Raw genomic sequence first — 26,126 nt, 5'->3', positions numbered from 1 at the left:
ATAAGTTCTTATAGGCTCTAATACTAGGACAGACTGGGTGCCAGTTCTAAATTTAATAGCAGATCATGACTATTTCATTTGTGCTTGGCAACTAGACAACTTACAGTGAAGCCATTCCCCAGAAATTACACTACAATATTGTTACTTATTTAGAGGCCAGGGAGCCAAAAGAACAACAACTCATTAATAGTGAATGGATGGGGAAGACAGCAGCAGAGGATTGAAAAGCAGCAATATAAACAGGCTTAGAACTATGAACAGCAGCACTAAAGTAGGGATTCACAAAATGAAATTACTGTTACATCAAATAAATATAGCAGCTTAAGTCCACACTTTCTCATTTGAAATATACATAAGTACGGCCATACCACCCTGAATGCGCCTGATCTCATCTGAAATATACATAAGAATTAAATGTATACTGATTCTAATTTTATATAATCAAAAGCCTAAAAATCATATACCAATAGAAATATTGGTAAATTTAAAAAGATTCTCCCAATTTTGGCGCTATTTCCCTGTTTTATGAAAAAATTCATAAGGGGGAAAAAATAATTTCAGACTATAAATGATGAATGTAAACTATTAGGAGTGGACTCTCTATGAGGTCTGAAATAGAAGGAAAATGTACATTTCTTCCAGAGCTGTAGCCAACAATAACTTTTGCATTCCGAATCCAGCTTAGGTACATTGGTTGGGAAGATGTTTGCAAAAGTATTTAATAAGAAAGTGCTGAATTTAGCCTTTATTTTGTCCTCAGTTTTTTTTTAATGGCCCAAGGGCCATCAAATGCACTAAATAGAAACTCTCCTAAGTATAAATGACAAAAGGATATACTACTCTACAGCTTTTTTAAATTTAATTTTTAATTTTTGTCAGTAGTTTTTTTTAATATTTTATTTTTAATTTTGGTGGGTACACAGATTTTTTTAATTTTTATTTTTTAACTTTTGTAGCTTTCTTCTTAAAGACAACTGTCTTTTACAGATCAGAGGTTATCAAACTTTTTCTGCAAAAGACCATATAGCAAATATTGTCAGTTTTACAGGCCATATAGTTTCTGTCACAAATAATGGCACAGAGCATGAAGGCTTCAAAAGACAACAGATAAATGAATAAGCCTGGCTATGGTACTATAAAATGTTATTTACAAAAACAGGCAGCAAGCCCATGGCCATAGTTTGTTGACCTCTGTTATAGGTCATCTGTTTTTAACTTTACTAACAAGTATATTATTTTAACAAACACTATAAATTTTGAAATAAGATGTCTGGGATTTGCTTTAAAACATTTCATGTTTTTTTTAAAAAAAGAGAGAGTAGGGAAAAAGATTAAATAAGACTGAAAAAACACAATTATTGTTAAAGCCAGATTAGGGATATACGGATATCATTACACTATAAGTTTGAAAATTCCCAAATTAAGTTTTTTAAAATACAAAGTAAATCAATGAACCAGCTCTACAGAAAAATGAATATTGTCACCTTACTCTAAACCTTTTAAAACATACTTTTAAAAACAAACATAATTAACATAATACAACATAAAAGGTTCTTATATAAAGCCACTAAACTATAACGAAAAAACTTAATCCACAAAAATGTATATAAGCATAAGCCCTTAAAATTTTCCTAATTTAAAATATAGGCTCACTTCATACAGTTGCTAAATATGTTAAATTTATTGGTATCTCATCTGAAAGGTGTTATCAATTTTTGGCTCTAGAATATTTTTGTAAGAAATATATTATTTATGTTAACATATAATAGGTATATTACTTCTCAAGTTAATACATAAATTTCTTTCTTTTTAAATTCTCAGTTATTCTGGGCAACATGGTGGAACCCTGTCTCTACTAAAAATACAAAAATTAGCCAGGCGTGGTGGCATGCCCCTGTAATCCCAGCTACTTGGGAGGCTGAGGTGGGAGAAGAGCTTGAACCCAGGACGTGGAGGATGCAGTGAGCCAAGATTATGCCACTGGACTCCAGCCTGGGCAACAGAGTGAGACCTTGTCTCAAAAAAATTTTTTTTAAATAATAAATTCCAAGTAATAAATATTAATAGATATAATCCTCATAAACAAATATTCTTCAGAGTCTTCAATGATCCTTCAGTAAAAGGATCCTGAGGCCAAAAAGTTTGAGAACCTATGACCTAAATGGTTTCAATGTTGTATAAAGTAAATTCGTTATGCAATTATAAGACATACGCTCAAACTCATTTTACATTTTACCTTTGAACAGTAATCATCACATAGTGGTGTTAATCCAACTGTGAAGGCTATCAATATACAGCCACAAGAGGAAGACACTTAAACTGTCAACAGAAATATTCTTTTAAACTACCTGATAAGTCATGAATAACATATCCACAGGAAAAGAAGAGCGCTATAATATGTTGTCCCCCAGCTTATACGGACAATTGTCTCCTGAACCAGTATAATGAAAAACTAGTATATGTCAACAGACATTTCTAATAAATATGCTACCTGTTACCAAATCAAGAGATGTAGTCTCACTCAATGCAAGAAACCAGAAATCAAGCTGAACAGAGCCTTAAGAAAGAAATCTTAATGACTCTGCAATTTCCCACAGATTATACATCTGTTTTTTAAATGCTCTAAGTTTTTCCCCAATGTTCTGAAATACAGTGATTTCAAATATTATCAAAACTAAAAACTAATTTAAATTAGGATTATTATGACAGTTGAAAAAAACTAAGAACTTCCATGTGAAAACATTTCAACTATCCAAGAATATAATCAGTCTCAAACTTTCCTAAATCTATAAACTAGAATAGAAATAAACAATCCACAACACAGACTCTGGCAAATAATAATTAGAGCAAATGTGTTCACATGATTATTCATTCTGTCATTTATAGAGATAAGCCAATACTAATTTTTCAAATACAGTATCACTGTATCATTTTTAACAAATTTTGCCTCTTCATATGGCAATATTTAAAATGTTACCACAGTATTTCATTTTTACTTGATTAAATACAAATTATTTCCAAGTTAAGTTTTACAAATGTTGCTGAATCTATTGTCTTTCAACATGAATAAATTTAAAATAGTAATAGCAATAGCATGCAGGGACGTACTTACATCATACTCTGTAACTCTGTTGCAAAGCTTATAGACTTCCCGGTACTCCTTCCACTACTTGAAGTTGCAGAAGCCATTGGACTAGCTGCAGTATTATTCATCTAAATAAAAAGGAGAAATAAAGCTTACAAAACATACCTAGCTATAAGTAAAAAAAGAAAGCAAATACAAATTACTTCAAAAAGTAGAGAAAATTTAAATTTCTGATTTCTGTTTTGCATAAAACTGATTCATTTATACTGAATGTCCTATATTAAAACGAAAGAGCAAGGTGGAAAAAAACTAGTTAAATAAGATGTTGGCCAATTATCCTCTTCAGTGATAAACACTTTAGCACCTATTTGACAATAGGTAATGTTAAAAAACAGTATTTATCAACATATTTTACTAGAGCTCACTGGTTTTCAAAATGTGCTTTAAGGAGCCCTATGGTTCATCAGCAATGCTTCAGGATGTTCCAGGTGGACCCCATGCACAACACACCCCCAGCTCCATTCAGACTACCAGAACAACTCTGATTTTTCTAGTTGAAATATGAAGGTTCCAAGTAAGATTTCATTTAAAGAAACAATTCCACAGTTAAAAGATGCAAAATTAGAAAACTACAGCATAATCTAATTCCCATTCGAACCAAAGCCTAAAATACAAATGTCAATCAGTAGATCAAAAGTATTGTGATATTTTATAATCCTATGGGTAAATAACTTACTCAATTTAAAATATGACTTTTTCCCAATAAAATTAAGGTGATCCATAATGATAATTGGGTGCCAATCTAATGTATGCCATTTTATTTAATGCATTAAAAACATTAGTAAGCAAGATTTAAAATAATGTCATGAAAGTAGGCAAAGCCTCAACTATTATACTCATATACTGGAAGTGCTCAAGAAACGTTAGCTATTATTTCATATGTTTGTATAAACTTTGTAAAGCTGTACTTTTCCTTAAAATATTTTTTTGCAGATTCTAAAGAAGAATGTAAGATATTTAGGACATATGATAAAGTAAAGCAGTGCAGAGGACTTTCAGTAAACTAAAAGGGCAAGTTCTGGAGTCAGATTGCCTAGATTTGAATCCCAGCTCTGCTCCTTTGCGAAGACTTTGGGCAAGTTACCTAACTTCTCTGTGCTTCAGTTTCCTCATCTGTAAATGGCAATGATAATCTCACCATCTTAGGGCAGTTGTGAGAATTAAATGAATACATACAAACATTTAGAACAATACTTATAGCACACAGTGAATATACAATCAATGCTAGCTATTATAATAAACAGAGCTTAAGAATTCCCTCTTCCCTTAAAGGGGAAAGTTAAAGAAGAAAAAAGAATTCCCCTCCTTGAACTGCTAAAAGCTTTTACATAAATTTAGATGTATTACCCTTTTCTCACAATCACACAAGTTTTTAAAACTTAAACATTTTTACTGAAAGATCTCCATGCAACTAAACAAATGTTAAGTAGCTTCCTTATAAGTTGAGTTTTCACTGATGACATCACTACAACTACTAATCACTTGGACTCAAAAATCTCAGTCACTACCTTTGAATCCTTCTCCTACACCCCACAATTTGCAAGAAGTCAAGTAAATTCTACTTTCTGTATGTGCTCGTATCTTTCCCCTCTTGTGCTACTGCTATGGGCCTCTAAAAACTCTTATTTACATCTTCTATCTCCATCTCAGTTCATTCTCCATACTACTGCCAAATTTATCTTCTTAATATATCTAATCTGACCACTCCTGTGGGTAATGATAAAATTCATAAAGGGAACCTAAACCCTTTATGGGTCACTTACCAAGGGCTGTGATGGAAGGGCTGGGCCCCACGAAAGAAGGTTGGGGAAAAAAAAGCTATTACAAATCACTGCTAGAGATAGGCCTTATATGAAGCTTTTAAGAAGGTGACAGGACAAAGATCCAAGGCAAGCAGCACACTAGCTAGGTGACTAGGCTTGGAATATCCCAATATTCCTCTGGCCTAGTCTGAGGCCCTAACAGCCAGGCCAAAACCACTATACCAAAAATGCAAGAGCACAAAAAGGGAAGGAAAACAAAAACGTTCCACTCAAACTGGAACCTGAAAACCAAAATTCTAAAACATATGAAGAACATAATGCTAAGAAAGACCATCACTTTTGTTAAACCTAAATTTGTGCCACTGTTTAAAAAGACTTTTGGAATAAGTACTTTTCTCTACAAATAACATAGGAAAAGAAACATAACCATTTGAGACTTGGATTAAAAAAAAAAATACATCACAAGTCCAAGACTAGGGGAAAATAGGAAACCAAGGACTTCCACAAATAGTCCTGCAGAATCAGAACAAAATGCGAAAAAAGGGAGCCTGGACTTCTCAAAGACCTCAGAAAATGTTCCTCTCTTGTTCCAATAGAAGGCTGACAAAGCTATCCTGGAAAACATGTTAAACTCAAAAGAGTATGTATTAACCCTAGCCTCCAAAAAGATATGATTTGAGTTGACTTGTCAGATTTGACAGACATGCCATTCCGTGAGATTACCCTATGGTCAAATGTCCTGAGACATTGCTGGAGAGATCTGGTCCTTTTCCATTTTCAAATCCAGTCACCCAAACCTAGTTTATTACAACTATCATCATCCTTTTCACAGTCAAGTCAATTTTTATATCAAACAGGTGAATAACATTTTTCTTGACATGATGAGCTGGTAGCTCATTAGACTCTTTAAAATAATTATTTCCCGTACCCACATTGTTTGATGATTTAGATAATTAACTTCTTTTGACATTAACTTCTTTACACATCAAAGTCCTATCATTCCAATGCTCTATTTCCTTTCTTCTAGACATTAAAAAAAAAAAGTCTGTTAAAAGCAGGAGCACTCAATTTTCACTAATAAATACAGTTACCGTGGAACTGAAAACCTACTGTAATCTTCTCAATGGGTTAATGTCCTGCAGTTGTTTCAGCTTTCAATTGAAATGCATCTGTTTGCCATATTTTACAAAATGAATTCAGATGTGCAGATTGGGACCTAGATTATTTCAACATGCCAAAGTTTAAATGTGAACCCAAGGAATAAGTTCATATCTGATTAACAGTATTTAAATCTGATCATTAAGCTAATAGCTAATACTATAACACACCTGTAAAATTGTGTTTCAGAGAGAAAAAATTGCCATTTACCTTTTAATTTAAAACAACAGAATTTAAGGATATACTCCTTTCCTCAGAAATACTTCTATCAAAAAAAAAGTTTTAATTGTAGTGAAGTTAAACATCACAGAAAGTGAATTAAACAAAATGTAATGAACATGCTACTGGGTTTCTAGTTAGAGCTCATATTTTTGGGGACTAAATGACCACAGAAGAAATACCATGAAACATCTTGAAGCTTAAAAGACATGAAATTGTTGAGAACCTTATTATTAGTTTCTGCACCCTCCAAACATCATCAAAATCTGGACTGTGAAAATTATCAGTCAACCCATTAATTTAAAAAAAAGTTTTCATCATTTCTTCTATACTGAGGAAAGGGAACTATTTCAGCAGAACTACGTACCGATTTTGAGCATCTACAAAGTCTCAATTGTAACGATAACCTGAACATCCCACATAAATTAACAGAAAACTTTTATAATTAGAACATTTTTATTTTCATAAAATTCCAAAGCCAGGAAGCAATTATGGTTAAGCCAACACTATTATATACTGCATTTTGTTGTTTTAAAAAAAAAAAATCAGGTTACATCATGATCGAAATTTCTTGTAATGTGAAAAATAATACCAAATGGTCAATCACTGAGAATGCAAAAAATTTAAAAATATTCAAAATAGCTATAAAAACTTCTAGACCTACTGTTTAGAATAACACAACGGTAATTTCAATATATTAATATATGCCCCATTTTAAGTGGACTTTGGAAGGTATTAAAAAGCCTGATTTAGAAACTTATCTAAAATCAGTCCCACCTGGCCTCCCCAGCCTCCTTTTCTACAGCATTCAAATCAAACTTTCACTACCTTCAGAACCACCCCATGTTCTTTTGAACCTTTACCTCTACAGTTCTTTCTACTCATAATACCTTTTGAAACAATATAATATCTCTCAACCTATCCAAACTCTACTGACCTAAGCCCATCTCCAAGAAACCTTCCCAGACACATAACAAAAGAAATTCTTTCTGACATCTAATTATTTTAGTTTATATTAGTTTAATATTTAACTACTTCAGTACATACTAATTATTTTAGTTGAATAAGCCTCTGTCCCACAATGAATCCCTCCCCCAACTATGGACAGATGACATCATCATCTACTTCCAGAAAAATGAAACGCTATCATTAAGTCATTCCCTCCACTCTCCTCCACCAAAAACACTGTATCCTCCCTTAATTCCCTCCTCTTATTCAAAGCCAACGCCACCAGTGATTTGGATTCTTCATACTTAAGTATTTACTGGGTATCTGCTAAAGGCCAAACACTGTTCTAAGAGGCAGGGATAAAGCAGTGACTAAGTCAGACAAAAGGAAATATATTATAATGCAAGAAACAAGCACATAAACATAATTTGAGGTAATAACAAATACTATCAAAAAAAAAAAAAAGAAAAACAAGTTGATTTCAACCAGGAGATGTTATTTAATATAAGATCTGGGAGGGTGCTCAGGAGAACTTCCCAACAAGAAGAACGGCAAAGTACAAAAATCCTGTGGTCAGTGTGGCTAGAGACATGAATACAGAGGTAGCAAGAGGGCAGATCTTATAAAGCCTTCAGGCCACAGGAGTTTACATTTCACTTGAGTGTAATGTGAAGCTATCAGAGAATTTTGAAAAGGGAAGTTACTCGAAATGTTTTAGGTTTTAAAAGGTAACTCCAGCAGCTGCGAGAATATACTCTACAGAAGCAAGAGTGCAATCAAGTTAGGAAGTTACTGAGCTTGTGCAGACAAGAGATGACAGTGGCTTGAATTAGTTTAACAAGTAGAGATGATGAGAAGTGGTCAGATTTCTGGAATATATTTTGAAAGGAGAACTGATTTGCTGATGGATTAGATATGGGGTGTGACAGAAGAGCAGTCAAGGATAACTGAATTCTGGGGACCTTAGAAACCGGTTGAATGGTGGTGCCATTTACTGAAATCTGGAATACTGAGAAGGGTAAAAAAAAAAAACAGTTCAGTTGGGGCTATGTTAAGTTTGAAACAACTATTAGACAACTGAAATAAAATCATGGTCACAAGATTTCTGTTAAGAAGGATAATTAATCAATGTAACAGAACTTTGTATAAGGATCAACTAATCTCCTAAGTTTAGTTTCTCTGTCAGGAATAATTTGTCTCACAGGGTTCCATATAATGAGCACTAAAAGAAAATCTGAATTGAAAATAATATCAAAACACCCTATAAACCATAAAACTACCCCCCTACTCCTTTCTCTCTAGATGAGAAACAGCTAAAACTGTGCAGCTTTACATATCCTACATGAGCATCTTTTTAAACTAACAGGCATAGGAACCCAGTGATAGACTGCTCAGAGACACAGAAGTTTCTCTTATATTCTCCTTCTTTAATCTCATCTTCAGTTTCTATTCCATATGCTTTCATATCCAGCACTCCTACAGAAAAATAGGGTTTAAAAAAAAATCTTTGCAAAAACAGACCCTAAAGTACACTGCAAATGTGCCTATCAGATTATCCTTAAGCCCTGACAAATGGCACATAGCACACTTACTTTTCCAACGTTAAAACACTGTTGTTTTTACACAAAATTAATAGAATTACTTAATGGTTAACTTTTGAGATATGTGGAAGATTCTGGCACCAATTAACTCCTAACAGTAAGAGGTAAGTGTATTTGACAAAGACGTCAAAAAAATAAGCAGCTCTCTTAAAAATCAAGACTCTCTTCCAGTCTAGATTTATTTTAGAAATAATAAAGCTTACGAGAAGTCTGCATTAAACTATTTACAAAATAGCTGATGTGTTTCAAAACATAGTTTGTGTGACCAAAAAGAAAAAGGAATGGGAGTTTTACTGCAGGCTTGTAAAAAATAGATGAATTTGGAGTTCCTAAAGGGTGTTTCACCTGTATTAGCTCACTTTTTCTTTTTCACAATTACCCTACAAAGCTAGTATTCTCCCTCTACCAATAAGGAAACTAAGTAAAAATACTGGCTGAAGGTCACAAATTCAATTAAAAAACAGGCTTTGATCCCAGATAGCTGATAATCTGAAATATTCAGACCATTTAGATACACTACGTTTTAATAAAAATCCTCTCATTTTAGTGCCTTAGTTTTTTCATTCTCTATTTCCTAACACACTAAAATATTGTGAAATTACTGAAAAGTTGTAAACACAGCAGTCAGGGGACTTACATGGTCATTAAGTTATCTTGGAGACTGATGACTTTAAACACGCAGTTAAGAAATTTTTCGTGTAAAAGAAAATCTTAGGAAGATGGATAAACAACTATACCAGACAAATATATATGCAGATTGGTGGGAGGGGAACCAAAGACATCTGAGCAGACTTCAGAACTACAGTTTGAAGATCACTAATTTCCTCCAAATCCCTCATTTTTCAGGTGAGGAACTGAAGTCCAGAGGGGTTTCTTGAACTGCCCAAGGACACACTACTATTTAGTGATACAAGCTGGGACTAAAACTGAGGTCCCCCGACACCTGGTCCAGAGTTCTTTCAACTACACAAGGAATATACAAATAAAAGTTTATCATAACTAACCCACATTGCCTCCACAATGTGTATGTCACAGTGAACTGTGTTGTGAAATACTAATATCTGCCTATGCCAAACCACAATGGGAGCAGTAAAGAGCTAGGCTCTGGAGTTCAATTATAGACTCTAACACTTACACATGACCTTGGGCAAGTTACACCACCTCACTGCCTCAGTTCCCTCATCTCTAAAATGGAGATTAAAATTACTTCTCTCATAGGTTACATAAAATAGTGTGTGTAAAGCCCTTAGGATAGTGCCTTGTACATATAAGGCGTATAGTTTATGCCAACGATGATGATGATGAACTCAAGCAAAAGCATAGCTTCTTGAAACTATATCACAAAAGATTATGTCAGACATGTATATTCTCAAAGAATGTTATGACTAAAAGTAGGCTTTTAAGACTAATACGAATAAAGTGAAATACACAGAATTCAGTCATAAAACCACTATAATATTTATATCAGCAAAAGTACAGTTCAATTTTTAATGACTTATATTTGTATGTTATTTTAGTTTATAAAGCATAGTCACACAAATTATTTCAATTTACTATCCTGTGAAGTCAACAGCATTTTATTCAGTAACTCCTACATACCATACACCAAACAGCACGCTATTTTTTTTTTTTTTTTGAGATAAGGTCTCTCTCTGTTCCCCCCATGGAGTGCAGTGGCACAACCTCAGCTCACTGCAATCTCCACCTCCCCTGCTCAAGCAATTCTCCCCGCTCAGCCTCCCAAGCAGCTGGTACTACAGGCATGAACCACCAAGCTTGACTATTTTTTTTTTTTTTGAGATGGAGTTTTGCTCTGTCACCCAGGCTTCAGTATAATGGTGCAATCTCGGTTCACTGCAACCTCTGCTTCCCGGGTTCAAGCAAGTCTTGTGCCTCAGCCTCCCGAGTAGCTGGGATTACAGGTGCACACCAAGACACCTGGCTAATTTTTGTATTTTTAGTAGCGACAGAGTCTCACCATATTGGCCAAGCTAATCTCAAACTCCTGACTTCAGGTGGCCCACCAGCCTCAGCCTCCGAAAGTGCTGGGATTAGAGGTGTAAGCTACCACACCCAGCCCAGTTAATTTTTGTTTCTAATTTTTTGTAAAGACCAGGTCTCACTATTTTGCCCATCACTCTTAGGCTCAAGCAATCTGGGCCTGTCTTGGTCTCCCAAAGTGCTGGTATTACAGGCATGAGTCACAGCACCAGCCACTATTTTCATGTTCATCATCTTATTTATCCTTCGCTACCCATTAACTACAAGTCAGATATTTTCAGAGGGAGAATTACAGTACAGAAAAGCTTAACAGACTCATTCTAGAAAGTAAGAGCCTCATTAGTATAATCTATTAGGTGGGAATATGTTTGGATAAATGAGATACAATGGAAGGACCTCATCAAGTGCCCAAGAAAATGGTTCTCCCTTAGCAGTAGTATGGAGTTGTTTTATGTAGAAAATATACTGTGACCAGATCAATAAAGCACTTAAAACAAAATTGTAAAGGGACTTACAATATTATTTGGGTTTTTTTGTTTGGTTGGTCGGTTTTTGAGACAGAGTCTCACTGTGTCGCCCAAGTGGGAGTGCAGTGGCACGATCTCGGCTCATGCAACCTCCACCTCCCTGGTTCAAGCGATTCTACTGCCTCAGCCTCCTGAGTAGCTGGGCTACAGGCATGTATTACCATGCCTGGCTAATTTTTTGTGTTTTTAGTAGAGATGGGGTTTAACCATGTTGGCCAGGCTTGTCTCCAAATCCTGACCTCAAGTGATCTGCTCACCTCAGCCTCCCAAAGTGCTGTGATTACAGGTGTGAGCTACCACACCTGGCCTGTGACTTACAATATCATTTGTAAAAGAGAACTGCCTTCATTAATGGTGCCTATTATACTATCTATGCTGTTACACAAAATTTACAGAACATTTTTTGCAGGTCACTCTTTAGTGGAGGTTGTAGGCAGACAAGATGAGACAAAACCAATTCAATATAAAAATGTTTGTAAAGTAAGATGGCAATTTTTAAATGTAATTCTCATTTGATGCCGCCAACAGTCCTATGAGAAGGTGGGATGAGGTGGCATACTAATTCCATTTTACTGTGAGGAAATTGAGGCTCAGATATAAGTTAAATATCTTAACTGAAATGACAAAAAGAATGGGGCAGAAAAGGGCAAAAGCTAGGTTTACAGAATTGGGTGGTGTTCTGTCCACCAATCCACAGAACATCTCAGAACATTATTATCACTTCTAGATTATCAATAAACTTAAGGCTACAGCAGCCTAAATCCAAATTAACCTCTTATGAACCTAGAAGCAGATGCCATTACCATTTACATTTTATAAATGAGGAACCTGAGTATTCTCAGGAAGATTAAATAACTTATCCCAAATCACATGGTTAGTAAGCAGCAGAGTGAGAACTCAAATCAAGTATTAGAGACTCAATAAAATATTTTACCCACTTCAGTATAAACTGAATATAATAATGCATGTGGCTGAATTATTTCTCATTATTTAACTGTAAGCAAAACCCTTCTTTAACATTCTAATACATAATCAGATTTCTGATGGATTTCACTATTCAACCTCACCATAAAATAAAATTGGTGTTATTGCAACACAAATACTCAATCTCCTGATTTGACTGACATGGACTAACATGCTTTGCAGTCACCTCCACCAAAAGATAATTTTTTCCAGAGGGAACCAAAAATCAAGCTGCTCAAGATTTCTATCCAAAGCAAAATTTTAAAATTATCGGTGGCTTAAATGGGAAAGTCACTTGCTGGCCTTATTCCAGTATCTCATTTATTATTTAGACACAAAAACAGTAATTTTATCACTGTTTTAAAGTATATTTCTGGCAGGGCACGGTGGCTCACGCCTGTAGTCCCAGCACTTTGGGAGGCTGAGGCGGGTGGATCACTTGAGGTCAAGAGTTCAAGACCAGCCTGGCCAACATGGTGAAACCCTGTCTCTATTAAAAATACAAAAACCAGCCAGGCATGGTGGTACATGCCTGTAATCCCAGCTACTAGGGAGGTTGAGGCAGGAGAAATGCTTGAACCTGGGAGGCAGAGGTTACAGTAAGCCAAGATCACACCATTGCACTCCAACCTGTGCAACAAGAGTGAAACTCCATCTCAAAAAATAATAGTAATAATAAAGTATTTCTGATACTGCAACATGGTTAATTGTCCTAAAACTATATATTACAAATTCCAACAAGGTTAACAGTAGGGTGACATTATGTGGTCCCAACTGGAGCATGTTTGATAGTGAAAGGGGCTCTATTAAATAACTGTGCTGGAACAATCAGGCTTTAAACCATGACTGTCTCAGAAAAATTAAGATATTATGGTCACCCATAAAAGTATCCCATTCTGATTCATATAATATGAGTTATTCTCATCTGATTAACTCGTGAGCTTTAAGTTATTGTTCCAGATCTAAAGATTATCTTCAGCCTTGAGATCAAGAACATCATTTTTTTTTTTTTAAGAGACAGGGTCTCCCTCTGTAGCACAGGCTGGAAGGCCAGGCCTGACCATGACTCACTGCAGCCCTGAACTCCTGGGTTCAAGAGAACCTCTGGCCTCAGCCTCCCAAAGTGCTGGGATTACAAACATGAGCCCGCTGCCTGGCCCAAGGGCACCATTTTACAGACATCAGGTCAAGCACCTGAAAAAAAAAAAAACAGATGCACATATTTCAAGGAAACTACTTTTGTGAAACATCATCTAATTTCACTTATCTCTCCAAAAGATTTGGATAACCATGAAACTAGTTCTAAAATGTCCCAATACTCAAGAGCTACAATTTTTCAAATCGCTTTACTATACAAAAGGTTAAAAAAGAAAAAAACTTGAATAAAAGAGCTGGAAAGTTCTCACTGAAAACTAACCAAAGTTGTAAAAGATAGTAGAAACCCAAAATCACAATATACTACAAAAATGTTTAAATAAAAATCCAGTTAATACTGTCATAGCTCTGTGAATCTGGCATTAGCTGTACAACCTAGGAGACAAAAGAATGCTCTGCTTTGTCAAGATGTAAATAAGCACTTACAGACCCATGCTCTGAACTGCAGTATTTGAATGAAAGGCATTATTTGAATATTATTTGAATATTTATTCCCTAAGGCAACAAATGTTCCAAAGAGTTGGCTTCTTTGATTTAAAACTCAACCGTATTAAGACTTGGAAGGACTCTCAAAATCTAAATTGTAGACCTGTGCTGTCCAATGCAGTAGCCACCACTAGCCACATGTAGGTATTTAAACGTAAATCAATTTATTAACTTAGGAATAAAATTAAATATTAAGTTCCTCAGTGATACTCATCGCATTTCAAGTGCTGAAGAGTCACTGTGCCTAGTGGCTACCACTAATGCCTACTGGCACAGATTATAGAACATCTCCATCATGGCAAAAACTGCTACTGAAAAGTGCAGCTCTGACTTAGGCACACTTTGCTCCAATGTCCCGAATACCCCGAGATAAGAAACTTTCAATAGCACAAAGAAGTGCATTCCATTCTGGCAAAGTACTATCACGAACTATTCCTCCTAGTCAAATTCAGCCTCTTTGAAACATTCACCAGAAATTCCCCAAGTTCTGTCCTTCAAGTAAATCTTTGCAGGGCGAATTTAATTCCTCTTCCAAAGAGACCCCAGGTCCTCTCCTTCCAAATAAATACATATACACACATATATATACATATATAAACACACACACATATATACACATATGTATATATACATACACATTTCTTTCTACCGAAATCGTTTAATATTTCTATTAACCTAATGGAGAAATGCTAATTTATCCACGTGTACAGTAATACTATGTCCAGGATCGTCGGAGTGTCAAATATTACATATCACTGTCTTCATAACTTCACTGTCACTTGTCAGACCAAGTGTCCTGATTCTCCGAGAACATAAGGTCACAGTCATTCAGAACTCCTAAAACATGGAGAGCAAAAGTAGAGCTAACATGTAATGAGCAGCACCTGGCGCTGTTCTACGCTTTTAACGTGTATTTTCTCACATAATGGTCACAATTCTGAACTAGGCTATAAGATCGCCATTTTACAGACCAAAACGAGGCAAAGACAAACTCAATACTTTTCCCAGGGGTCATAGACGTGAGCTCACCCCACAGGGAACACAGCGAATCTTTTCCTCTTTCTGGATGCTACACTCTCACTACCAGACTCTTCTCTCGCCGTGCCATAAAGCAACAACTTCCCTCTTTAATGATTCCCCCTGCAGTCCCCAACACTACCTAGACGACCCGCGCACCCCGTTTCTTAACACAGCCCAGCCCCCCTCACCCCACGCCCACCCGCCGACAGGGAGGAGTCGAGAGGCAACTCCACGCTCTGCAGCGGAACCAGGGCGCTGCGCCCGGCCAGCGCCTCCCACAGCCGCCCTCCCTTCAACCCTCCGGGGTAGAGGCGGAAGACCCAGGCGGCCGCCCTCGAGCCGGGGCCAGGGCGTGGCCAGCGCGGGGGCCCAGAGACTCGGGGATGTCCGCGCTGCGTCCCTCCCGGCTGCCCGAAGTCTCCCTCGCCCGCACCCCCGCACCGCCCCCCGCACGCCCCACAACCTCTGCTTTAAGAACCCTTGTAGGCACGGCTGCGCTTCCCGCGTGGAGAAAGTGGGGGTGGAGATGATGCGGTTTCTGCTGCTGCGGCCCGGGACACGCTTTGAAAGGGGCGGGGTGGGGGGCAGAGAATGTGGAGTGTAGAAAGGCAAAAGGTGACTCGGCAGTGTGGCGGGGGGCGTGGGGGGGTGCAAGATGGCGTGGGCGGGGGTTGCGGAGACTGAGGAGTAAGCGCTACGGACGCCCCCAGCACTCGCGGTACCGGCGCATGCGCGCTCGGCCAGGTGGCGCGCGGCTCCCAGCCCTAGCAAGCTACTTCCGCCACGCTCGTCGGGGCGGGGCGTTCTGCGCCGCCCTCAGGGCCCGGCGTGGGCAGAGCTGAGCCACGCGGCGGCCCTTAGAGCGGGGGCGGTCGGGAGAGGTGTAGGGATGAGTTGAGATCCCTCAGGGTGTAGAGGGTCCAGGTTTGAATTATGTAGGAATTGGGGCTGGGAGGGCTAGGATTTTTGAAGGATCGATGACCGACACTGGAAGTTGATTTTCAACTCCAGGGAAGAGATTGACCGTTGTAAGCTTCTTTCCAGGAATTGGTGTGAATGGGATCTTGGGATTGCGCGTTTAGAATAGTGAATGAAAACGCTCCCGCCGGGGCCGCAGTCCGGGCGTGCGGACGTGGAACCCGTTCTGGGACTGCGAAACTAGCTCTTCCGCCGCTCCCGCGCGCCATCACTCCCTACCTTGACGTCGCACAGAATCTTTTCCGTTAATCTGCAATTAATATTTTTCCCCAAATCATGTTACTAGACGCAGGCGTTTAACTACCATGTATTGTTATAGAAAACTTGTTCTACTTGAAGGCTTTTCTTTTTTTTTTTGGACGATTCTGTATTTAGGTTTTGGCCCATCCCTAATTTTAAAATCTTGCTCCCCCGGTATTGAACTGTATATCCTGTCCTCCCACATTTGATCGATATAGATGTAGTTCTTGAAATAATACAGTAGTCGTAAGACAATGATTTCAGTCTTTCACTCGTTATATAATATTAAGTCTTATTTATAGTTTAACATTCTTATTGGCTGCTTAAAGAAGAGAACTGATTATCCATGCTCACCTTCACACCTGTGACGTCAAATATATAAAATAACTTATAGGGATTCAAGTATTAACCTTCACCAAGTCTTTTTAAGCATCACTGCTTCAGTTATTTTCTTGCCTATAGATACTGTATGTGAGTTCTGAAATAATCCCTCCTGTTTGTTTAAATTGTTTAAAATAGCAACTTATTTGATTATTTCCTCTGCGGATTGTAGTTGAGTCTGCTAATGTTGTGTTTGATTCTCTTTAATCTCCCCAATGCTTCAATATTTGCCAAATACCTAAAATTCCAAAAGAATAAATATATTTAGGATGTGAGAGTTCAGCATAATGTGTAAATCAGGGCTCAGTTCATTGCTGGCCAAAGTGTGCAGTATAAGGAAAAGTAACAGAGAGTAAGTATCATAATAACTTCTTACATAGGAAGACTGGTTGAAAAGCTCTTTTGAGTATATTACCAAGAAATTAGTTAACAGAAGATTAAGAGAAAAATTAATGTTCACATCTAAAGAAACCACTTCAAATAGACCATTTCAATTAAAATTATGTTCAGTAAATGTTGTCATAGAAGTTCCTGCACTGGAGTTTCACCTGCGTCAGATGAGTGCCTGTTTGACCCAGTTTATCAGAATAGAATCCAGATCATCTTACTCTGGAATACTGGTGTCCAGTCTGCATATAATCACACACAACAGAAGTTAATGAGAGTGAGACATGGAGAAGGGAAACTGAGTTAAGGCATTGATACAGGAAGTTTAAAAATTCGCTCTTAGGAAACTGAATTGTGCTGTTGGGAGAGATCTGAGTGTTAAAGTCATATGAGTTATCCAGGTTCCTACTTCCTGGTATTTGTTAAAATCCGTTTTTGAAAATCTGATTTAGCCATAATTTTGCTCACAGTTTAAGACCATTGCTATATACAAAGGATCAAAAATACTTTCCATTAGATTAATATCAAATATCCTAAATTATTGATGCTATCGTAATTATAACAAAGCTAGAATAGTGAAGCTTTGCTGAAGTTAAGGCTTTGATGATTACCACCTCTCAGAAAAACAAGTGATTTTCAAGACGTGGGGAAAATGCATCAGGAGACCAAGTGAATTTGTCACTCCACAAAAATGGCTCCATCACATGGACAAAACTGTTAAAGGAAAATGAAACATTGTTAGTGTAGACTTTTACATTCCTTGGGCGTGTAACATTCATGTAGATTCACTAGTGCAGAGAGAAAGTACATATATCTAAGTAAAAGTGCCCATAGGCATCTTAAAATGATTAGGTAGTAAAGCCCACATTCTCAAAAGAATAGCAGAAGCCATGACTAATATGGAACCATCTCTCTGATTCCATGGAAGTGGTTTCTTCTCAGGTGGATGCCACAGTGACAGTTCAGGTGGCCTGCAAACTGTCGTTTGAGATTCATACTCTTTCTTGTTAGGATCCTTGTGGGGACTTTTATTTTCTATTTACCAATTATTTCATCCTTTGCTATATTTGCCTTCTATTTTTAATGCTTAAATTGTCACCATGGAAATAAACTGGGTAGATTGCATATTGTTTAGAACTGTATATTGCAATTGTTATAGCAACAATTTGTCACTATAATTTTCTTTATAATTTATAATTTTATAATTTATAATTATAATTTAATTTTCTGACGTTGAGAACGGTTTTCCAATTGCACTCTCAAAGTTATCTTGTTGTATGTTTAGAGCAAGTTGTTCTGACCAAAAAGATTCCTCAGCCCAGTGGTACCTGAGCAAGTAACTTAACATCATTGGACCTCAGTTTTTGTATCTATAGAATGAGATGATGGAACCAAATGAACTAAAACCTTACAGCCCTAAAATTCTATGTTCTTTCAACATGGGAATAACCAAAGGATGGATCCTAAAGTTGTGCAGAATAATTTCAGCATTTGTGCTACCAAAAAATCACAGAAGTATTCAGGACTTTTTTTTTTTGGAGACAGGTTCTCTCTCTCTCTGTCTTTCTGTTGCCCAGGCTGGAGTGCAGTCATGCAATCATAGCTCACTGTAGCCTCAACCTTCTGGGCTCAAGCAGTCCTTCCACCTTAGCCTCCCCAGTAGCTGGGACTACAGGCAAGTGCCACTACATTCAGCTAATTTTTTAATTTTGTGTATAGATAGGGGTCTCCCTATGTTGCCCAGTCTGGTCTCAAACTCTTAGGCTCAAGAGATCTTCCTGCCTCAGTCTCCCAAAATGCTGGGATTACAGGAGTGAGCCACCATGCCCTGCCTGATGTTACACATTTCAAAAGAAAAACCATCATGAAATGATGTATCAAATCTGCAGATGCACTGGTGGGATGGGGGTGTCACAAAATTATTAATGTGTAATCAAATTGGCTTCCCCCACCTTCCAATTGCATTCATATGTTCCAAACTAGGAAAAGCAGTACAATGATTAGAAAAGAAATGTTAAAAAATTACAGTACCAGGTAGCTTGTAGAATTATAGTTATGATCATTCTCTTAGGGACCTCTCATTGTAGATTTAACAGTCCAGGGTCTTTTAAAATTAGTGCTTGGTTGCTGAAAAGCTGATTATGTTTTTGAGAGTCAGAATGGTAAGGGAACCATGGAATGCCAGAGTTTCAAAGAGACTTTGAGCTCTTCAGGCACATGAAAACTTAGTTGTTCCAATTCCCATGAAATCCAGTATGTGATACTCTTGCACTGGAATCAAACAACTTTTACATTTCAACAGATTCTTGTGGGCCTACCATGTACCTGACACTATTCTCGAAGCTGCAGATATAGCAGTGAACAAAACAGACAAAAACCTATGCCATCATCAAACTCACATTCTAGTAGAACTTGGACAATAAAAATAAATACCTAAATTATATAGTATGTTAGAAGACCATGAGCGTTATCAGAAAAATTTATATGGGAAGGGCCCTGGAATGAGACCAAGCACAGGAGAAATGGGGAGATGTAATTTTTAAATTGGGCAGTTGCAGCAAGCCTCCCTGAGAAAGTAGTATTTGAATAATGACTTGAAAGTGAAGGAGATACCAGCACATACCTGAAGAAAGAGCATTCCAGACAATGACAATAACTTGTGCACACCCTAGGGTGAGGACAGGTCTGGTAAGTTGAAGCAACAGCCAGGAGGTCACTTGTAGCTAAAGAAGAGTAACCCAGAAAGAAAATCATGTGTTATGAGGTCAGAGAAACACTAAGGGAGATGGTGAAAGGCCTAGCATGCCTGAGACTGGGAGACTATTGGCAGAAGATTGACATCATAAGATTTGGGCTTTAAATTGGTTCCCCTCGCTGCCAGGTTGAAAATCGTCTATAGAGTGGCAGGTTCTATTGCAGTAACCCAGGCAAAAGATGATGGTAGCTTTTACTAGGGTTGTTACAGTAAGGCCTTAAGACATGGTTAGGTTCAAGTTATATTTTGAAAACCAATATGATTTGTTGACACATTGGATTTAGGGTTCTAAAGGAAACAAGGATGAACAACTGTTTCTTCTGAGCAACTGGAAAAATGGATCTGCCTACATTAGCTGAGTTGGGGAAGATTGGGGTTGGAGTATGCTGGGTAGGTACAAGAGATCTGGAATGCAGCTGGGGAATAAATACATAATTAAACATGATGGTTGTATTATCTTTAATGTTTTGCCATCAAAAATAAGTAAGTTCTGGGCCTGTCATGGTAGTTCACGCCTATAATTCCAGCACTTTGGGAGGCCAAGGCGGGTGGATCACTTCAGTCCAGTTCGAGACCATCCTGGCCAACATGGCAAAACCTTGCCTCTACAAAAAAATTAGCCAGGTGGGGTGGCACACGCCTGTAATCCCAGCTACCAGCTACTTGGGAGGCTGAGGCAGGAAAATTGCTTGAACCCAGGAGGCAGAGGTTGCAGTGAGCCAAGATGGCGCCTCTGCACTCCAGCCTAGACAACAGAGTGAGACCCTGTCTCAATAAATAAATAAATGTGTTCTTATAGAAAGGAAAAGTTTGAATTTGTAACATTTTATAATTAAATTAATTTCTAATCCTGCTCATGTCATAAAGTTCCATTTAGACCTATCTAATATATGTCAAGGAATACCTTTAAGAAAATTTGAGAAAAGCTAAACATCCCCTTGTTTAAAAAAAAGAAAAGAAAAATTTTTTTTGGTCTATCAATACTTGAAAGTAGAGAATAAAGTTCAGATGAATAGACAGAAACATCCAGTTCTCCAAAGTATTTTTATTGAAACTGAATCTATTTCAGTGAATTATCAAATAACTGCCTTATTTTTCTATTACACATGGAAACAGGGCCAAAAGTTATTTGGTGCCATATGAAATAAACTACAGTGTGGCTAACACAACCTGCTATTCCTACTTCGCATTCTGAGGGTGGATGCAATAAACCTATTTTGACTAAGTAATGCTCAGATCATTTGTTAAATAGTAATCAGGTAACTGTACCAACAGATTTCACTAAGTTACTTTGTTTTTATTTTTAGCTTTTTACTGATGAAACATAAGCTGTATTTTCCTCTTTCCTGAATATATTTAAAACCACTTCTTTAACTCAGTCAGGTATAGTGTAAAAAATAAGGGTTTGGTGCCACTGATTAGCCATAATGCTGGGCAAGTTATTCAACTGAAAATAAGTGTCCTCTACTGTAAAATAAGGATAGGAATACCTAATGTAGGGAGGTTGATATCAGGATTTAAATGGGAAGTTCCTGACACATTGAAAATATTTAATAATTTGTAGTTATTACCGTTTTCCAGCAGGTGAGGGTTGGGTTTTTTTTTGGCGGAGGGGGAGGTTGTTTTTTTTTTTTCTTTTAGACAGAGTTTCACTCCATCACCCAGGCTGAATGCAGTGGCACTATCTCAGCTCACTGCAACCTCTGCCTCCTGTGTTCGAGCCATTCTCATGTCTCAAACTCCTGAGTAGCTGGGACTACAGGCATACACTCATGCCCAGCTAATTTTTGTATTTTTTCTAGAGACAGTGTTTCATCATGTTGGCCAGGCTGGTCTTGAACTCCTAGCCTCAGGTGATCCTCCTACCTTGGCCTCCCAAAGTACTGGGATTACAGGCATGAGCCACTGTGCCTGGGCAGTTTTCTAGTTTTTATTATAATTAGTTATTGAGTAATTTTATAATGTTTATATTTTTAATGTGTTAGACATGGGAAAGAAAGAGAAAGACAAAGAGGGAGAGAGAACAGGAGTCTTGCTCTATTGCCTAGGCTGGAATGCAATCTAAAAATAAGTGTTAAAAACCTCTTTTTTGCCGATAATTTTGCTTAACAGCAGAGACAGGAAAGAATAAGACAAGAAAATAACAAACAAACAGCCAACCAATATTTCATTTAAGTCTGTGAAACGCTATGCAAATGCTGAAGAGTGATTTACTTCCAATTATGTGGTCACTTTCAAAATAGGTGTAATGTGCTACTGAGAAAAATGTATGTTCTGTGGACCTGGGGTGAAGAATCCTATAAATATTCACTGAGTTTACTTGTTCCAGGTCTGAGTTCAAATCATAGATGTCCCTGTTAATTTTCTATCTCATTGATCCGTCGAATATTAACAATATGGTGTCAAAGTCTCCCGCTATTATTGTGCGGGAGTCCAAGTCTCTTTATAAGTCATTAAAAACTTGTCTTATGTATCTGAGTGTTCCTATATTGGGTGCATATGTATTTATGATCATTGACTCCTGTTGTTGCATTGATCCTTTTACTATTATGTAATGTCCTTCTTTGTTTCTTTTAGTCTTTGTTACGTTAAAGTCTATTTTGTCAGAGATGAAAGTTACAACTCTTGTTTTTTTTGTTTGTTTGTTTGTTTTTTGCTCTCCATTTGATTGGTAAGTCTTCCACCAACCCTTTGTTTTGAGTCTTTGTGTGTCCTTGTTTATGAGATGGATCTGGATACAGCGTACCGATGGGTTTTGACTTTTAATTCATTTTGCCTGTCTGTGTCTTTGATTGGGGCATTTAATCCATTTAAATTTAGGATTAATCTTGATATTTGTGAGTTTAATATTGTCGTTTAATGCTAGCTGGCTATTTTGCCCATTAGTTGTAGATTCTTCATTATGGAGATACTCTTTACCTTTTGGTAAGTTTTTGGGATGACTAATACTGGTTGTTCCTTTGTGTATAGTGCTTCTTTCAGAAGCTCTTGTAAAGCAGGCCTGGTGGTGATGAAATCTCTGAGTGCTTGCTTGTTCGTGAAAAATTTTATTTTTCCTTCATTTATGAAGCTTAGTTTGGCTGGATATGAGATTCTGGGTTGAAAATTCTTTTCTTTGAGGATACTGAAGATTGATCCCCACTCTCTTCTAGTTTGTAGGGTTTCTGCTGAGAGATCTGCTGTGAGTCTGATAGGCTTCCCTTTATGGGTAACCTGACCTTTCTCTCTAGCTGCCCTTAGAATTTTCTCCTTTATTTCAACCCTGGTGAATCTAACGATTATGTGTCTTGGGATTGCTCTACTTGAGGAATATCTTTGTGGTGTTCTCTGTATTACCTGGAGTTGAGTATTGTCCTGCCTTACTAGGTTAGGAAAGTTTTCCTGAATAACATCCTGAAGAATATTTTCCAGCTTGGATTCATTCTCTTCATGACATTCAGGTACACCTATCAAACGTAAATTAGGTCTTTTCACATAGTCCCATATTTCTTGGAGACTTTGCTCATTCCTTTTTATTCTTTCTTCTCTAATCTTGTCTTCTCGTTTCATTTCATTAACTTGGTCTTCGACCTCTGATATCCTTTCTTCTGCTTGATCAATTCGACTGTTAAAATCTGTGCATACTTCATGGAGTTCTCATATTGTGTTCTTCAGTTCCATTAATTCACTTATATTCCTCTCTAAATTGTCTATTCTCCTTAGGATTTTGTCAAACCTTTTTTCAAGGTTTTTAGTTTCTTTACATTGAGCTAGGACATGTTCTTTTAACTCACAGAAGTTTCTTATTATCCACTTTCTGAAGCCTAATTCTGTTATTGGAACACACTCGTTCTCCATCAGGCCTTGATCCCTTGTTGATGAGGAACTGTGATCCCCTGTAGAGGGAGAGGCATTCTGATTTTGGGTATTCTCAGCCTTTTTACGCTGGTTTCTCCCCATCATTGTGAATTTATCCACCTGTCATCTTTGTAATTACCGACTTTCAAATTAGGTCTCTGAGTGGACGTCCAACTTGTTAATTCCCAGCACTGGAATCTGAGCAACCCACTGTGCCGGCTAAAACAGCAGCGTTAAGATTGATGGTGCTTTTCTGGCCATGAATCTCCGGTCTGGCTTCCTTCTTGAGTCCCTTTTTCAATCAGCTGAATAGGTGACTCTGCCTTCCTGGACCTCCAAATGTCGACCAAAAAGGGACCCAGTCCCATTTACTCTGCACCAAGAACTGCCACTCCAGGGCGCCGGCAAAACCACCGCGTCAGCCACAAGAGTCACGCTGGCTACCCGTGGGGCTCCTCTGCTGGGAATCTCCTGGTCCGTGAGCAACAAATATTCATCTGAAAGTGTGGCGTCCTCTCATTCTCTTCGCTTTCACTGGGAGCTACAATCCTGAGCTGCTAGTAATCTGCCATCTTGGATCTCTCTCTGACAATTATTCTTTTAACAAACATCTACTGAAGACGTAATAAGTATACTACTAGTCATTGTTAGACATTGGGAATATATGATGAATAATAGAGTCTCTGCCCTCATAAATACTTCTTACTGGTGAATTTAGGAGAGACAATGGTATATAAACAAGGAAGAGCTAAGGTACTGTGATAATATGTAACCTAGGTGTCAGCTGAGATCTCCTTGGCTTTTAAGCTCTCTGTTAGGATTGGTTTGAACCTCCATTCTACCTCATTTGCAAACCCAGTGCCCAACCCAAGATTTCTTCTTATTTCTGGAGAGCTAATGTTCTCACCAAACCCTCTGACTCTGAACTTCCACTTAAACTAGTGAAGTTCACGGATGAGCTGCCATCTGTCCTTATTCCACAAACATCCACTCAGATGTGGAACTTAGCCCTGTTCCTAGCTTTCACCCAAAAACATTACCACAAAGTTCTGTGTGGGCACAGATTTACTAAGGTTTTGAAATGATGAAAGGGAGTTGACATCACAGAAACACAATTTAGAAGCACTGTACATTTCTATTCTTAAAAGAGGGCCAGGTGTGATTTCTCACACCTATAATACCAGCACTTTAGGAGGCCAAGGTGGGTGGATCCTTGAGATCAGGAGTTCAAGACCAGCCTGGTCAACATGGCGAGGCCCCATCTCTACTGAAAATACAAAAATCAGCCAGGCATGATGGCACATGCCTGTAATCCCAGCTACTCAGTAGGCTAAGGCGGAAGAATTGCTTGAACCTGGGAGGCAGAGGTTACAGTGAGCTGAGATTGCGCCACTGTACTCCAGCCTTGGTGAAAAAACACTCCTGCTATGATATTGTGCCTTGCCACAATGCCCCTTTTCTTCTCTCTACTCAGTCCTCTGCTCTTCCTCACCCACAAATTCTTATTTGTTTTTAATATTAAGTAATTTTGTTATTTTCTTTTCTTAGATTCCAGCAGGCTGCAGTCTTTGAGGGCTTACTGGCCAGCCTTCAAAACTATCTAATATAAATTATCTTACCTCCATATGTATAGATTGTAGCAGAAACACAATTAGAGAGTAGTCATTTGAGGCCACTAAGTGTTGACTGGAGCAGAAAAAGATATCAAGGAAGACAACCTCTCTGAACCTCAGTTGCCTCATCTGTAAAACTTCAAAGTTTTATGATGAGGATTACATGGAAATGTATGTGAAGTGCCTCGCACATGGACAAGCTCTTAATGTGTTTTTTTGGTTGTTATTCTTGTCATTACTATAGAGAAGATGACTCATCACTCAGTCTTGAGAAGTAAATGATGGTTGAACAGAATGAGGAAGGATCATTGGGGCAGAGGGAGCCGTATTAGCAAAGTCAGAGTGTGTTGGAGGAAACTGCGAGTTTTCCGGCATGATGGATTCATAGGGTATGAGAAGGAAAGCTAGAAATCTGACAGGGGCCAGATCAAGTCTTGGGTATTATGTTTGGGCTTTATCTAATAAAAGATGGAGAACCTTGGAAGAATTTTTTTAAATGCAATGATGTGGTAAAATTTGCCTTCTAGTTGACAGTAATGTGTAAGATAAGTTGGGTGAGTGAAAAATTGGAAGGAGCTAACAGTTCAGGAAAGGTGATATGGGCTACAGTTAAGTCAATGGAGTAGGAAACAGTAGAAGATGACAGGAGAAATGCTAAAGAAGTAGAATTTTATGACTTGGTTACTGGTAAGACATGAGGGTAGAAGTAAGGCAAAGAAGGAACTGAAGTATGATTCCAAGGTTTCTTGACTTATGAAGTGGGTGGTAGTACCATTTATCAAGACAACGAATACCAAAATGGCAGTTTCAGACATATGTTTGAGGTGACTGTACAAAATCTCAGTGGCTATGACAAGTAGCAAACTGGAATATTCGGGCAGAATAGTGGGGATAGATGCTACAACAAAGTCTGTAGTTCAAGAGAGTTGATGGACATTTAGGTTTAGGA

General features: G+C 37.8%; 2 protein-coding genes across 7 annotated transcripts in view; one reads left to right on the top strand and one right to left on the bottom strand.

Annotated features, from left to right (window-relative positions):
- Positions 1-15,509, bottom strand: part of SUPT3H (SPT3 homolog, SAGA and STAGA complex component) — a 513,545-nt gene extending 498,036 nt beyond the window's left edge. For 3 of the 4 annotated variants that reach the window (XR_010336723.1, XM_012448786.3, XM_012448787.3), the window contains exons 1-2: positions 15,450-15,509; positions 3,113-3,213 (exon numbers count right to left, since the gene is read on the bottom strand). Coding sequence is in view for 3 of the 4 variants with exons in the window: in XM_012448786.3 (XP_012304209.1) it covers positions 3,113-3,213 (101 nt within the window). In the remaining variant the exon portion in view is untranslated. Of the gene's footprint in view, positions 1-3,112; positions 3,214-14,601; positions 14,754-15,449 lie in introns of those variants that run through there. The other variant, XM_064361002.1, reaches the window with a different exon arrangement.
- Positions 1-26,126, top strand: part of RUNX2 (RUNX family transcription factor 2) — a 221,506-nt gene that overhangs the window by 33,732 nt on the left and 161,648 nt on the right. The window lies entirely within an intron of this gene.

The sequence above is a fragment of the Aotus nancymaae genome, unplaced genomic scaffold (genome assembly GCF_030222135.1).
Source record: "Aotus nancymaae isolate 86718 unplaced genomic scaffold, 86718_ANA_hifiasm-v0.15.2.pri h1tg000040l, whole genome shotgun sequence".
In the NCBI taxonomy this organism is placed as follows: Eukaryota; Metazoa; Chordata; class Mammalia; order Primates; family Aotidae; genus Aotus; species Aotus nancymaae.
This window is presented reverse-complemented; position numbering and strand designations above follow the sequence as displayed.